We start from the raw sequence: 16,066 nt of genomic DNA, 5'->3' as shown, positions 1-16,066 counted from the left end.
CAAATACCTTTCTTGGGAGAGGGGAATTTTATGGCTGTCCTCATTATCTGAAAGTTTCTGATTTTAGTCAGATAAGGGAAGTTCTGAGAGTTGTTTCTACATCTGTTAATTCTCAGTTGTCTTTACCTCAAAATGATCCTTATGCTAAAGGATCATTTTAGCATAAGGGAGTGGTATATTCTGAGACCCTTCACAAGCAAGATAGGAAACTGTTGGCTATGTGACAGAGATATCAAAGGTGTATCTGTAGTTGATTGACTGTGGAGAGACTTTGGGATTTAGAACTAGTTGAAGATGGGAAAGATACTGTTCTCCCTACATGTTCATTGTCTTTGCAGCATCCCAGCAAGTGGTCATCCAGTCTTTTTAATGACTCAGGATTCATAATTGAAGAAAGTACTCATTCTATTTTTGAGAAGTTCTTATACTAAGCTCAGAACAGCTTTGTTGTGTATGTCATCTGTTGATTTAAGTTCTACCTCTGGAACTACAAATCTTTTTTAATATCACAGTCCTGAAATGAAAGTATCAGCTTTCCCTTAATCATTCTTTTTTGGGGGGGCAGGGATACTGAGGTTTGAAACTAGGGGTTCTTTACCACTGAGCTACATTTCCAGCCCTTTTTATTTTGAGGTGTGATCTTGCTAGTTACTGAAGCTAGCCTCAAACTTGCTATCCTCCTACCTCAGCCACCTGAGTCGCTGGGATTACAGGTATATGCTGCAGTACCATCTCCCTTCGTCATTGTTCTAATCACGATTTAGATTTTAGACTCTTTACCATTTATCATAGAATTAAATGCTTCATCCAAGAAGTTACTTGACCAAGCAAAATATAATGCACCTGATATTAGCTATGGGGTACAAGGGCAGGTAAAAATCTTGTCAGGGTAGGGGTTTAAGAAAAATGTGAACCCCAACATTTACTACATGCCATACACCATCATAAAACCCTTTTAGGCTGTATGCTGCTTTACCTGTATGATTTGAGAACATACTTTTTTTTTTTTTTTTTTTTTGGTTGTCAAGTCATAGTTTGCTGCTGGGTGATTTCCAGCTCTTTTTTCAATTTACCCTAAAACTTTTTAAACTGAGGTCCTCTGCACATCTTTCTTCTTCACCTTCCTACATCATTGTATTTAAGTTATTACAGGTTAGGCATCCCTTTTCCAAAAACCTGAAATTCAAAATGTTTTATTCTTAATTTAAATTTAAATTACTCAAGTCACTTGTATTTGCCAAGCCTTAGTTTCTTCATTCTTAATGTAAGGGTGGTGATTAGTAGGGAGCTTTACTAGTAGCTCTCTATTCATTCCTTAATCCAGTCAAACTAATACCTAAAATTTGCCCATGGGCCCTTTGCAGGAAATGGATGAAACTAGAGACCATTATGTTAAGTGCATTATTTCATTTATGTCAAACTCAGAATGGATATTTTGTCTCGTGTGGAAACTAGAGAGTAAAAAGGAAAACAAAGATGGCGGGTGGATATCCTTAAAGTCAAATGGAGATCAGTAGAGGAAAAGGAACCAAGGGAAGGAGGGGGGAAATGCTGGGGAATGATATTGACCAAATTATATTGTTATATTTTGTGCATGTAGAAATATGTAACAGTAAATTCCATCAATATATACAACTATAATACACCAGTTTTTAAAAAGAATGAAAAGTAGCCATGGAGTACAGGGGAAGGTAAAAATAGTTTCAGGACTGTTGGGGAGCTGTCAGGTAGGGGTTAGGAAGAGTATCAGTCCCAACATTTACTATGTGCCATAAACCATCATAAAAAACTTTATATAGGTATCCTTTAAAGTTATCAGGGATTGGTAACAAATTCTTCTATTATTTTGTACACCCAAAAGAGGCATTCTAAGAATGTTTTAAGATTAGTGACTTCCAGAATTAGCACTCTTTGCTGGAAATATTTTTGGAATGCATTTTCTTCTCTTTGGAAAGGGGGTTTTGGTCACAGCTCAAATTGGGATGGGAGAATGACTTTAAATTAAGTTGGAAAGTCTGGGGCTTGTAATGTTGCCCACTCTCACATAATAGAAGCAAACAATGGTCCTAAGAAACAGAACAAAACAGTAGATAATAACATGATCTTGGGGGCTGAGGTTGTGGCTCAGTAGTAGAGCCTCTTGCCTCACATGTGTGAGGCCTTGGGTTTGATCCTCAGCACATAAAAATAAATAAAAAGAAATAAAAGATATTTAAAAAATAACATGATCTTTAAAAAATTCCTGCTTTACAATCTTGGCTAAACTCCTTACTAGCTGTGTGACTTTGGACAAATTCTTGCTCTGCTTCAGTTTCTCATTGGTAAATGGGAATAATAAAACCTCTTAAGGAGGTTGCATTGCTTGTATATAGTAAATACTACATATAGCTATTAGTAATAGAATATCATATAGCACTAATACAAGTGATACATGTTTATGCTTTGTAATTTTATTTCTTTAAAATTTAGAAAGTTTTTCTGAGGAATATGGGTTGGAATGATCTGAACAATATGTTTTTAAAAACAACTAGGAATGGGGGGGTCAATGACTAGGAAAAGTTAAGCTTTTGTATAAGCTTTTTATATTTCCCAGTAGAGTCAAGCAGAAACATTCATTGAGATAGTCACTTGTCTGTTTTGGAAGGTTGGGTACCAGGGATTAAACTCAGGCATTCAAGCACTCAGCCACATCCCCAGCCCTATTTTGTATTTTATTTAGAAACAAGGTCTCACTGAGTTGCTTAATGCCCTGCTTTTGTTGAGGCTGGCTTTGAACTTACCATCCTCCTGCTTCAGCCTCCTGAGCCAATGGGATTATAGGCCATTGTGCCCAGTGAGATAGTCACATATCTATTAATAAGTTTATCTAAACATGTACTTACCTAAGTGTAGGCAAACCATTTAGAGAAAGCTTCTCTCTTTTGTTTTGGCTTGTAGTTTATTTATTGTATTATGTACTTACAATTGTATTATGACTTAGTAGGATTGCTCTCTCCTTATGCTTAAGATATCTCTATTCTTTTTGACTTTGGGTAGAGAGAATTAGATTATTAATAGTCAATCATAATTGTCAGTCATATTCTTTAGGATTTGTGATAGCCAGTAGTGACACAGCCCTACACAAGCTTCAATCCTCCCTTCCCCTCATAAGTTTATATTCTTGGATTTTTATTGTATGTCTTTCCAGTTCGTGCTATGTAACATTTTTTATGTCTGTGTCAATGAGAATATAGCATTGTTTGGTAAGCTTTACATACTTTTATTGTTGATCACTTAATTCTGCTTTTTTAATCAACAATATTTTTGTAGAATCTCAATTTACAAATGCTTGTACAACATTTTATGTATCCATTTCCTCTTAGCAGAGACATTGACATTGATTCTAACTCATTGCTATTGCAATTGTTATGATAAATATCTTTATACATTTGCTCAAAATTATACAAAAGTGTCAGAACCAAGTTTTAAGCCTCAGTATGTCTCAGTTCATTTCTTTTCAAACACTGAGCAAACTCCCACTCATCATTTATTGCACAAACACTATTTAGTGTAGTGACAGAAATAGAAAAATATGCAGTAGGATTGTGATTTTTATTTTAACAGATCAACTCTTGATTTGTTTTTATCTCCTAGTTTTTATTTAAATGTATAAATTGTATTATTAATCCAGTATAAATGACAAGTATTCTGTATGTATTCTGTATTTTTCCATGCTGATAGTTCATAAAGTTTTTCAGTAAAGGGTCAGGTAGTAAATGTTTTGATTTTTTGGGGTTATAGGGCTTGTGTCTCAACTACTCAGCTCTGCAGTTATAGTATGAAACCTGTCAGAGACAATACCAAAACACATGAATGGGGCTGTATTCCAGTAAAACTTTATTTACAAAAACAGATGTAACTAATTAAAACAAATAAAAAATTTTTAAAAATAAAATTAAAAAAGGAAAATTAAATAAAAAAACAGATGATAAGCCACATTTGGTCCTGGACAATAATTTGCTTACTTCTGATCTTAATTATTATTTTGATGGAATCATAGTTTTTCTCTATACAAGTTTTTCAAGTATCACAAGTGATAGTTATTTTTAATATTACATTCTTAAGATAAATTTCCAGAAATGAAGTAACTGATTTCAAAGAGTATATGGATTTTTCATAGATCTGAAAATTAATTGTGACATACCCTAAAAGACAAATTTGAGTTTTTATAGAATAGACTTTGATATCTATGTGGATAAATATAATGTCTAAAACCTCACTAGATATCTTTCTTTTGGGGGCTTGGGAGAAAGCTTCCCTCTGTTGTTTCCACTTGTAGTTTGTTTATTTATTTTTTTCAGTGGTGGAAATTGAATTCCCAAGCCTGGTGAAGATTAGGCAAGTGCTCTACCATTGAGCTGTACCTTCAGAATCAGCTCTGTCAATTTGAACTTCAAAATGTAATGAAGACATTAATCTGTGGTAGAAAACAGTACATCTTGTATTTTAATGCTCATTAGAAATAAATTTTATTATCTTATGTTTCTTAAATGTTAATATGTACTTAAACATGTTTCTGTTTAAATCTAGTTTGGGGTTAAAATTTTAAAACTCACGTATATTTTGATTATAAATAGCTTTTGTATATTTTCCCTGAACATTATACACCATTTGCAAAATTGCTTACCACCATAATTTTTTATTATGTTTAATTTTCTTTAGTATCCCAAGCACACAACAAGATATACTTACAAATCTAAGTAAATCTTCCTAAGCACTGAGACTTTGTTTATAAAACTTCAAAATCCAGACTTACTAAATTGATTCTGTTAAGTATTTAAAAGTGGATTATAGTTAAATTTTTAAAGTCTAAAGGCTAGGATCCTCAACACTACACCTATACACAAAATAATGATAATTGACAAAAGTTTTATAAGTAATGAGAATATCTTGAAGTCTTCAAACACTTAAAGACAAACAAAGTTATTCAGTGGTTAAATACTACCACACACACTTAACCTATTATCTTATTATTTTTATTATTGGTGATGGTGTTGGTAGTCCTTACAGTTTAACCCAGGAGTGCTCTACCACTGAGCCCCATCCCCAGCCCTTTTTATATTTTGAGACAAAATTTCATTAAATTGTTGAGACTGGTCTCAAACTTGTGATCTTCCTGCTTCAATTTCTGGAGTTACTGGGTTTATAGGTGTGCATCACCATACTTTGTCTACATTATTGTTAATAGAAATTTGATTTATTTCTAAATTATGTCTATACTTGTTTTTATAGCCTCTCTTATATTATAAGGTCACTTAATGAAAGACTACAGTTATAGTGATAAGTAAGTAATTGCATTATTGGCTACATGTTGTTATTGAGAATCCTTTTGTGCCTTTTCTTTAACATAATGAATGTTATTCCTTTTGATCATTATGAACTCATGACTTTCCACAAATTTTAAAAATTTTTACATAATATTTTTAGTTTTAGAGTTCTAAATTGTCTAGTTTATACAGTTCTATATTGTCTAGTTTATATAGAACTTTAAACTGGATCCTTTGTTTCATTGCTACTACTCAAAGGCATATTTGAAGATTATGCTTTCTGGCCATGTTAAGATACTGTATAAGATGCTGTGTTTTTGTTTTTTTGTTTTTTGTTTTTTGGTTTTTTTAATCTCCAACAACAAAATCAGCTGCCTTCCAGAGAATCCTGTTTATTTTTTAGTGGAGAGTAATACTAAATATCAAAATGAACTATCAGTAAAAGATAATATGACACTGCTGCTTAGACCACTGTTAATTACAGAGATAAATACTTTTTAAAGGCCATGACTTTATAATGACATTTCCAGTTTCATTTCAATTGTATAAAATAAGATATTTTGAATCATTGTAGTACATATATATAATATAATATATAATATGTATAATATAGTTATATTATACAGTAATTTAAGATTTCTAACAAAAAACAGTGGTCCCTGACCTATGGTGGAGGCAATTATGTTGAACATTTTAATCCATTTCTTCAAATATTTAACTTCATGTGTCTAAATAATGTGCCTTGAATTTTCTCTTAGACAGTCATTGACTGTCTACTATGAAATATCTCTTATATCAAACCCTCTTTAACAGAGACAGATATGTTCTCCTCTTTTCATTTTCTATGTGTGATTATGTCATAGCTTCCAAGTTATTTGGTCAGCTTTGTATGAGTGCCTTTAATGTTTTTATTCCTCAGTAAGAAGGGACTGAGACCTCAGAAACTGAGACCTTGAATAAACATTTCCTCTTTAAAATTGTTCTTGTTAGGTCCTTTAGTCACTGCAATGAAAAAGCTGACTAAAACAACTGTATAAAATTAAATATATATATATATATATATATATATATTTGGAAGTTTAGTCTGATGTTTTACACTTTACTTTTTTTTCAGATATATTTTTGCCATCATGGATCGGTTTGAAGATATATCAGAAGGTGAAGTAGACCATTCTTTCTTTGACAGTGACTTTGAAGAAGTAGCAAAGAAATGTGAAAGTAACTTAGTTGTGGACAAGCAAAATTATGATCCTAAAGAGAGAATAGATAAGAGCACAGGAAATATAAACTTAAAATTTGGAATACAAAACAAATGTTATCTTACTGAGAAGGGAAATGAAAGAAAAGCAAAACTTCTTTCAGACGAACATCTTGTAAAGAATGATATTTTGCAAACCAGTTCTTCATTGACCACTTCTTCAGGATCAAAAAAATTGTATGATGCTGCAACAGGTCATAAAATACACTTGCCCATTCCAAGTAGAATTCCCAAAATTGTAAAAGAAGGTGAAGATGATTACTATACTGATGGAGAAGAAAGCAGTGATGATGGGAAAAAACATCATGTAAAGTCCAGGTCAGGTAAAGCATCTAATAACTTCAAAAAAAGCATGAGCAAAAAGTATTCCAAAGTTAGTTCCTCTTCCTCTTCTTTGTCTTCCTCATCTTCAAGTTCAGGTACAGACTGTTCAGATGCAGAATCAGACATCTGTAAATCTCATTCGCGTCCATCATCAAGGAAATCTATATCTGGTGTAACCCTCTTATCACCAAAACAGAAATATAAGTCAAGAATAAAATCAGCAGGAGCACAACCCTATTCAAGAACTAAGCCAAAAATTGATGACTCTCCAGAGGAATCTGAAGATACTGTGACAGATGTAACTCCTTTATCAACTCCAGACATTAGCCCTATTCAGTCTTTTGAATTGGGTGCATCAAATGACCAAAAAATAAAAGTTAAAAGGCAAGAAAATGTGAGTCAAGAGGTATATGAAGATGTTGAGGTTTTAAAAAATGATTCAAAACATTTGAAAACAGCCAGGAAAGGGAAAGAAAAATGTGGACCTAATCTCACCCCAAATTCACCGGATTCTGATTTAGATCATAGATATAAACAGAAAGTCTTACATGACACAATGGATCTGAATCATCTCTTAAAAGGTAATTTTCTTTGCTCTTTAAAATTTGCACATTAAATATTAATTATTATTAATATTGAATGCTGTGAATTTACACTGATTTTTTGACTAGATATCTTCTGTTGTTTGAAATGATTGATACATGAGTAACTCTACCAAATATACCATCATGAAAATATCTAGAATATTATTTGTGTTATCAGAAAAGAAACATTGCAAAGGTAATAAGCTAAGACTAGAAGCTTCACACTAACTTTATTTAGTGCCTTACAAACTCAAAATGCCTACCACTTTCTTCCTCCAGCCCTGGTAGTATCTTCATTCTTGGGCTTCTAGGAGATAATCTGAAGCAGTTTTCAGTATTCATCTGCACACATTGACATTGTCCAGAAAAAGAGAAATTATCTCTTCCTTTCACTTTCTTGGAATGGAGGAAACTTTAAAAAAATAATCTCCAGCCCACTTCCATTTAAGTCTCATCAGCTAGAATTAGCTTAATTAGCTTACACTCCTCTTCCTGAACAGGAAGTGCGATTATCCCTGGCCAATCAGACTCACCCTGGAGTTAGAGGTGGAAGTTGTGGGGGAAGCCAGCATCTATTAAGGGAAAAGTAGGAATTTATGTTAATTGGGCAATCAACTTTGTCTACACAAGCTTCCAAACTTTAATAGTATATAGGCCACCCTGGGATGTTGTTAAAATGCAGATTTTTGTTCAGTAAAACTAAGGTAAAGCCAAAGCTACATTTCTAACCAGTGCCTAATGGTAATACTAATTCTGCTGATCCAAGGACCATCCTGTGGATATCATGACACTACTGTTTGGTTCTGTTTATAAATAAATACAGGGGGGCTGGAGGGATGGCTCAGTGGTAGAGTGCTTGCCTGGCATGTGTGAGGCCCTGGGTTTGATCCTCAGCACCACACATACATACATACATACATACATACATACATACATACATAAATAAATAAAATATCCATTGACAACTAAAATATATTAAAAGATAAAATGAAATAAGATAAATACAGCCATCTCTTAACTATTCTTTTCTAACCCATTTCTGGATATAATGAACCTATATAATAGTTCTAAATGGAAAAAATAATGATCCCATCCTAAATTTCTGAAGTTTTCCCAATTATAATTAAATCAAAATACCATAGAATCTTTTCAACATAGAGGCTGAGCTGAAATGTAGCAGCAAGTTTCATTCATACTGCTTGCTGCACAGTAAAAATCTCTGCTCTTAACAGACTTGTCAGTTAGTGGTGCTCAGGGCTTTTTAAGGCACTGGAACAAAGGTGGCATTTTGCCAATTGGTACATTTGTTGTTGGAATTCATAATATGACAACCCACCAAGTATTCTTTTATAATACAGCATTTTAAACACTAATTATGAATATCAGTCCATTGCAAGGTAAGTCTTAAGATTTTCAAAATCATTATTCATGCTCCAATTCACAGTGACACTTTGTAGATCCAAGAATATTTTCATAAATTTTTTTTCTTTTCCCCATATAATTAAACCACGGTCATGGTAGATGGAGGTACGTCCAGGCTCATGACTTTTCTGCCTTATCTCACGCAATACACTTTGTATCACTTTTAAACTTCTAATAGGATTTTCTAGGCCTCTTTGGCTCACATAATTTTTTTACAGTGTTTTTCACTTTCTTGGAAGATAAATCCACTTAATATGGGGAAGATGAAGTGATAATGTATAACACATTTTTAAAAATTTTTAGCACAACAAACAATCCTATCAAAATAGTTGAGCAGCATAAGCTCTACACTTTCAATTTAAACATTTTTACTGGCTTAAATACAAAGATGCATTAAAACAGTTTATTGATTCCAGTAGTGAATTTTGAGTAAAAAGTTTTTACAAGTTTTTATAACAGAAATTGAGCAAGAGTTAAAAAAGTGAGGAATGCCTAGCTAACATTGTTCACATGTATTAGTTTAAAATAAATTTTATTTATTAAATATAAATTCAGATTCCATAATAGTAAGTAAAACAAACATTAATAAAAGGATATAAATCCAAATATCCCATAAAGACCATGGAATAATGAAACAGTGTTGAATTGGGTACTTTTATAGCAAGGTGGAGAAAATTCTGTACATAGAATCAGAAAATCAGGCTTCTTTGGGCTATCAACATGTCTATAAACAAACCAATTACTGTTCTGAACCCCAGATTCTTCATTTGTAGGATAGGGTAGTCTATGTAGGTTTGGTAGGTTTCATTCAAAATTTAGAGTTCTGGGGTTCTGTGAGAAATATTAGGAGGGAAGATCAGTGTAGACTGGCATTGTTAGATATATGACTTCAAAGTGGACCTTGAAATATCAGTAGAAATTCTGAATATTCAGCTTCCTTTTTTGAAAGGCTGACTTGGGGGATTTTTCCATCCCCACCCTAAACCTGCCTTTGCTATATAAGTCTCAAAAAGTTTGTGTTTGGAATGAGTTTTTTTTTTTTTTTTTCCAGCACTGGGGATCAACACAGAACTTTATACATGCTAGGCAAGTGCTCAACCACTGAGGTACAGTCCCAGAGCTTTTTTCCTTTCTTAAATTTTGAGACAGGGTCTCCATAAGTTGCCTTCAACTTGGGGTCCTCCTGCCTGACTGCCCAAGTAGCTGGGATTACAATTGTGTACCACCACCATTGTGCCAGGCTAGAATTAGATCTTTGACCTTGAGCTGCTTAAATCTTTTAATAGGCAGAAAGGGTCTTAAAATTTTAGTAGTAAACAAGCCCTTTTGATACCATTTCTGTTATGCTAACTCTAGTTGTTTAATAAATACTTATTGATTTGGTAGGGGAAAAATCCAACCTAAAAAGATATTTAAAATAGTTTAGGGAGAATGAAAGTAAAGGTTTGAAAAAGAGGTGCTACATTTATCTCCTTTTAAAATGAAAAAATAGAAGTATCAATCCTATTAGTATACAAAATGGAATTCAAGATATGCAAAATACTAAAAGGGATAAAGGAGGGTGTTTTATGTTAGTAAATACACCAAAAAGTATGAAAACAATGAAATCAGTGAAGTCTCAACCCCCAAGGAACACTGTTTAATCAATTAGAACATATAAAATAATTAACTGCTTGTGGACTACACTTGTCCTACAGGCATTTTTTTCACACAATTTTTTTTAAAGTGATAAAAATCATCAGTTACTATTGCTACATCATAAATTCCCTATCTCTTAAGGATAGAGACACTTAAAAGTAGAGGCAACCCAATGACTGGACTATAATCTGAGTGCTTATTTACTCACATATCAGGTGCCTAGGCTTGGGACCCCAGAAAACTAGGACTGCTGGTAACTGAACAAGGTTCCAAGCACAAATGTACCCAGGAAACAAGACAGAAATCTCATTTACTTTTTATGACCTAATCTCTGAAGTCACATAGCATCATTTCTTTGATACTCTGTTGGTTGAAATGGCCAGAAACTCTTCTAGATTTAAAGTGGACAGACATAGACCCTTCCTCTTAATGGGAGGAATGTCAAATAATTGAGAAAATCTCTGAGATACTATTTCTAGCCACACATTTATTTATGTTCCTTCCATATGTGAAAATATATTCCTGTCCAAATATACCCCAGAGTTTCTAAATCTTTTACCTACAAGTCCAAGTACTACTGAGATTCCTCAGCTACAGATCTTCGAATACTTTGAGAATCTTTCTGGGAGAGATGACAGATGAGAAGTGGTTTTATTCTGAATCCTGTAAGTCTTGGCTCTTTTATAATTTGCATGAAAACTGACCAGTTTTTTTTTTTTTTAAAGCTTATCTTTGTATATCCTATGGATTCTTATTGTGGATAAATAAACCAGAATGGGGGCTGGGGTTGTAGCTCAGTGGTAGAGCGCTTGCATAGCACACATGAGGCCCTGGGTTCAATCTTCAGCACCACATTGAAATAAAGGTATTGTGTCTAACTACAACTAAAAAATAACATAAAAAATAAAATAAACCAGAATGTGCTTTCAGCATTCTGCTTGGAGATATGCTTAGCAAAATCCTTCAGTGCGGAAGAAATTTTTTCCATTTTCCATAACACCATAGCCAACAGTATTGCTAAACAATCTGCCATTGCATCTCTCAGACTTCAACAATTCATTCCAGGTCTTTACAGCTCTACTTGACACAAAGCTAGTGCCGTGTATTTTAGGTTTTGTCGTAATAGCCCTCGGCTTCCTGGTACCAGATTTTGTATTACTGTTGCTTGTTAACAAGAGCACCACAAAACTTGGTTGTGTAAAGCAGCAGCCTTAGATAACTCAGACTAGGATTACAAAGTGCCTACACATGGCCTCTTTATGTGATTTGGCTTCCTTATACAATGGCAGCATCAAGGCAATCAGACATGTTGGATGGCCCAGGGAGCCAAGCACACATTTTAGCAAACGTGAGGGAATGGACTGCATCTCCTTTTATCACCCAGACTTGAAAGTTGAAAATCATTTTGGCTGTACCCCTATTGATTAGAGCAGTTACAAGCCTGCCCATATTTAGAAGAAATGATGTGAAGAATGACAAGAATTTTTCACCTATCTAGTAATTAATAAAGAAGGCAAGTTTAGTAAATTATTATTCCTTAAATCATGGCCTTTGTTAAACATGTGTTAGATTTTTTAAAAATAATCTTTTAAACATCAATTTTAAAAGGAAATTCTCTTTTTTTAATAGAGATCATGAATATTACTACAGGATGAATATTTTAAAAGAACTAATATATGAATAAAAACTTATTTTTAGAATTAAATGTCCAATTATAGCATCACATATAAAATTTTAAAAAGCTGTCTGACTCAAATAGCTTAGATGAAAGTAAATCTGATACTCTAGTAAATGATGTCAGGTAACTCCAGAAGTGACTCTGGTGATGATGGTTGAAATTCATGTGAAGAGTTTAGAATTATTTTACTAAGAAAAATTAGAGAAAAATATTATTTTTAAATATATAAGTTTAAATATACATACTTATGTAAATATATCTGTATCCCCGAAAGTTTAATCATATTAAAACATTTCTTAGATCTTAATTGGAAAAAGAGTGGATCTGTATTTGAGGTTTCAAAGCATGAAAAGCATCCAACATTATACTAAATTATACAGTAAAGCATATAGCTACTTTAGAAAAATATTGTAGTAATACCTGCTGTCAGTATATAAGCACTTCATATAGTTTTCCATCTGGAACAGCTAGAATGCTGTTTTTTAAAAAACTGAATTAGATTAAATAGCTTTAAATTGTTTTCCACTTATTGCCTTCTTTATTTTTAAAAACTTTTTTGGTGATTAGGAAATATAGCTTTAATTTCTTTTAGAATTTAATCTTAATGAGTTCTATATGTAGCTAAATTAATCTAGAAACCTTTTAAATTCTATAAGATAGGTATTTCTTAGAAGCAAGATAATTTAAAATGTAAAGCACATTTATATCTTTCTAAATGTGTTCTCATTCAGGTTTTGTCAATTGCTATGGTTTTCAACAAATTACCAACCGTTAATTTCCTTATTTTTCCTCTCAGGAAGCCACTGGGATTTTTTGTTTGTTTGTTTATGAAGGTATTGGTGAACCAACTCAGGGCCTCATTGCATGTCAGGCGAGTGTACTACCACTGAGCTACATTACCAGCCCTAATCATTGTTTTGAAATTTTCTATACTATTTCATGGTCTTCTCTTTTAAGATTTAAACCTAGGAATGGAGATAGAATTACTGTTTTTGTGACTTTGCCTAAGTGATTTAACTTTTCTGCACCATGCTCATTTTTTAATAGGGAGTAAAAATACCTTTTACCTTTTAGCACTGAACTTCAATAGTACAATGCCAGTCATGAAAAATAAATAACAAAAATATTCAAGTAAAAACAAATAATGGTTATTTTTTAAAATATTATAATAAAAAAACAAAGACAAATATTCCTGTCTATTAATCCAATATAGAATATTACCATTTAAATACATAGTAAAATACATACTGGAAACATTCAGCAAGCTCCATATTTTTAGCTTTTTACAAGCAGTTAATAATTGTGTCTAGTGACATTTTATGTTATGGAAATTTTAAAAACTTAAGAATGTTGATAAAAGTTTATTTGATAATCATTGAATATATTTTCTTAGTTAAAAGCACTTTTATATAATTAATCATTTTGGCTTATGTTTGATAATGGATGGGATGTATGTTCTTTACATAAGTATTTATTTTAATGACAATATTAAGATCCATAAATATTTTGTAGTACAGTATTTTCAGGTTACAGTGATAGTTTCAGAATATTCTGAGTTTGTTTTTGACATTGTTTCCCTCAGTCTTTGCTCAGGACATTTTTTCAAGTATGTGCTCCAACTAACAAAAGCCACAGCTAAGAAATGGTTATATTTGTGCACTCAACCCAAAGGTTTATGAACTCAGCAACTATTAAACTGCCATAGGGAAACATAAATACATATGAAGAAAGCACTTTCCATAAATGATACATCCCATAAACCATTACCATGTATATGTATTTATGTTGTTTTGTGTGTAACTTTTATGGCCAAAGAACTCAGTGTAAAATTATAAGTTACCTCTAAATTTTGTTTCTATACAGCTGCAGTCTGAGAAGTCATCTACATGTTTTCATGAATTAATGATTTATATTTTTAAAGGTTGAAGCCTATTACCATCATAGCTACTTTGTTAACTATTTTGCCTTTTTTGTTCATTTCTGTAGCTTTTCTGCAGTTAGATAAAAAGGTACCTCAAAAACATCACTTTGATCAGCCTTCAGTAGTACCTAGAAAAAACTACTCTTTCACAAGAGAAGAGGTGCGAAAAATTGATCGGGAAAATCAGAGGCTTTTGAAAGAACTGTCAAGGCAGGCTGAGAAGCCCGGAAGCAAAAGTGCAATTCCCAGAAGATCAATTGGTCATCCCCCTAAGTTATATCATAGTGCTCTCAATAGACAGAAGGAACAACAAAGGATTGAAAGAGAAAATTTGGTAAGTAACTGAAATCTTTTTAAGCAAAGAAAATGCATTTAGACAGATTTATGAGTACAACTAACCAAATTTTCAAATTTAATTACATAAAAGCAGGTGTAGATATATGTGGTATGAAATAAATTATGAGCTATGAATTTGGAAGCTATGGTATATATTTTTTATCCTGAAAGTTTCATTATTTGCCTAGATCAATACAGAAAAACAGGAAATAGTATTCAAAGATCACATATAGTATATTTTCTGTTAAGTATTCAGTCATTAACTATATTGGTTTCACTTTATTATATCCTGGAAAGCTGAAATAAATTTACATATCATTTATTATACAGGATAAATATGCCTGGTATAGGTTAAATTTAATTATATGAAACATTGATTATTACAAATTATATAGTTACACTTTGGTATTCTAAAAGAACATAGGTGTGCATGTATATGGACTACTGAAAATACTCATATTTATAATACTATCAGCCTGTCATTTTCTTCATATAATTCAGTTCATAGTAATTGCTGATGTTTGCTGAACTCTTACTGAACACTTAAGTATTGTTTTTACTCTTCCACTTAGCTACTTAGCTCTGAAGCCTGTTTTATTTAATATGCAGTTACATGATTTATAAATATTAGGTCATTTAATCCTCAACCTTATGATATAGTTAACATTTTTTTTTTAAAGTTAACTCTTGTGTGGGGGAAAAAATAAGACAGTGAGACACAGGGAATTGTTCAACATCAAACAGATAATAATACATGGTACAACCTAGATTCAAATCTTGCTTAACTAAATAGCAAACAAAATTTGCCATTTTAATTATTTTTAAGTGTACAGTTCAATAGCATTAAGTACAGCAATAATGTTTTTCAGCCATCACCATTATTTCTAAACCTTCACCGTTAATCCATATAGAAACACCATATCTATTAAACAGCCCATCCTCTGAAAACCTCTAATCTACTTCTGTCTCTATAAATTTAGCAATTTTTAATATTTATTTTTTAGCTGTAGTTGGACACAATACCTCTATTTCGTTTATTTATTTTTATGTGGTTCTGGGGATCAAACCCAGGACACCGCATGTGCCTGGCGAGCGCACACTGAGCCACAACTCCAGTCCAATAAATTTAGCAATTTTAAATATTTCATGTAAATAAGTAGAATCATACAATATTTATTCCTTTGTGTTGAGTTTATTTTACTTAGTATAATGTTTTCAATGTCCATCCATGTTGTAGCACGTATCATAACTTTATTCCTTTTTATGGCTGAATAATATTCTGTCATAGGTATATACCATATTTTGATTACCCATTCATCTATCTGTTGATGGACACTTAGATGGTTTCACCGCTATTGTGAATAATGTTATAATTAACATATAAGTATCTATTCTAAGTTCCTTTGGGTATATATCTAAGAGTAGAATTGATGGGTCATATTCAATAATTCTGCTGTCCCTGTCTAGTGCGGGCAACTTGAACCAAAGTCACTCTTATAAATTTGGCGTAACACAATATACCACACAGACATGGAATACCTTTTTATAAACTTCAGGATGGCTTCCCCAGCTCTGGCTTCAGGCTCCCACAAGGGAGGT

At 32.5% G+C, this 16,066-nt stretch overlaps 1 protein-coding gene across 7 annotated transcripts in view; it reads left to right on the top strand.

Annotated features, from left to right (window-relative positions):
- Positions 1-16,066, top strand: part of Cfap97 (cilia and flagella associated protein 97) — a 33,499-nt gene that overhangs the window by 7,876 nt on the left and 9,557 nt on the right. For all 7 annotated transcript variants that reach the window (XR_013430315.1, XM_021729057.3, XM_021729060.3 and 4 more), the window contains 2 exons: positions 6,421-7,469; positions 14,197-14,465. Coding sequence is in view for 6 of the 7 variants with exons in the window: in XM_021729057.3 (XP_021584732.2) it covers positions 6,437-7,469; positions 14,197-14,465 (1,302 nt within the window). In the remaining variant the exon portion in view is untranslated. The remainder of the gene's footprint in view (positions 1-6,420; positions 7,470-14,196; positions 14,466-16,066) is intronic.

This window comes from Ictidomys tridecemlineatus, chromosome 14 (genome assembly GCF_052094955.1).
Source record: "Ictidomys tridecemlineatus isolate mIctTri1 chromosome 14, mIctTri1.hap1, whole genome shotgun sequence".
Lineage (NCBI taxonomy): Eukaryota > Metazoa > Chordata > Mammalia > Rodentia > Sciuridae > Ictidomys > Ictidomys tridecemlineatus.
The sequence above is the reverse complement of the archived record's forward strand: the minus strand, read 5'-3'. Positions and strand labels throughout refer to the sequence as shown.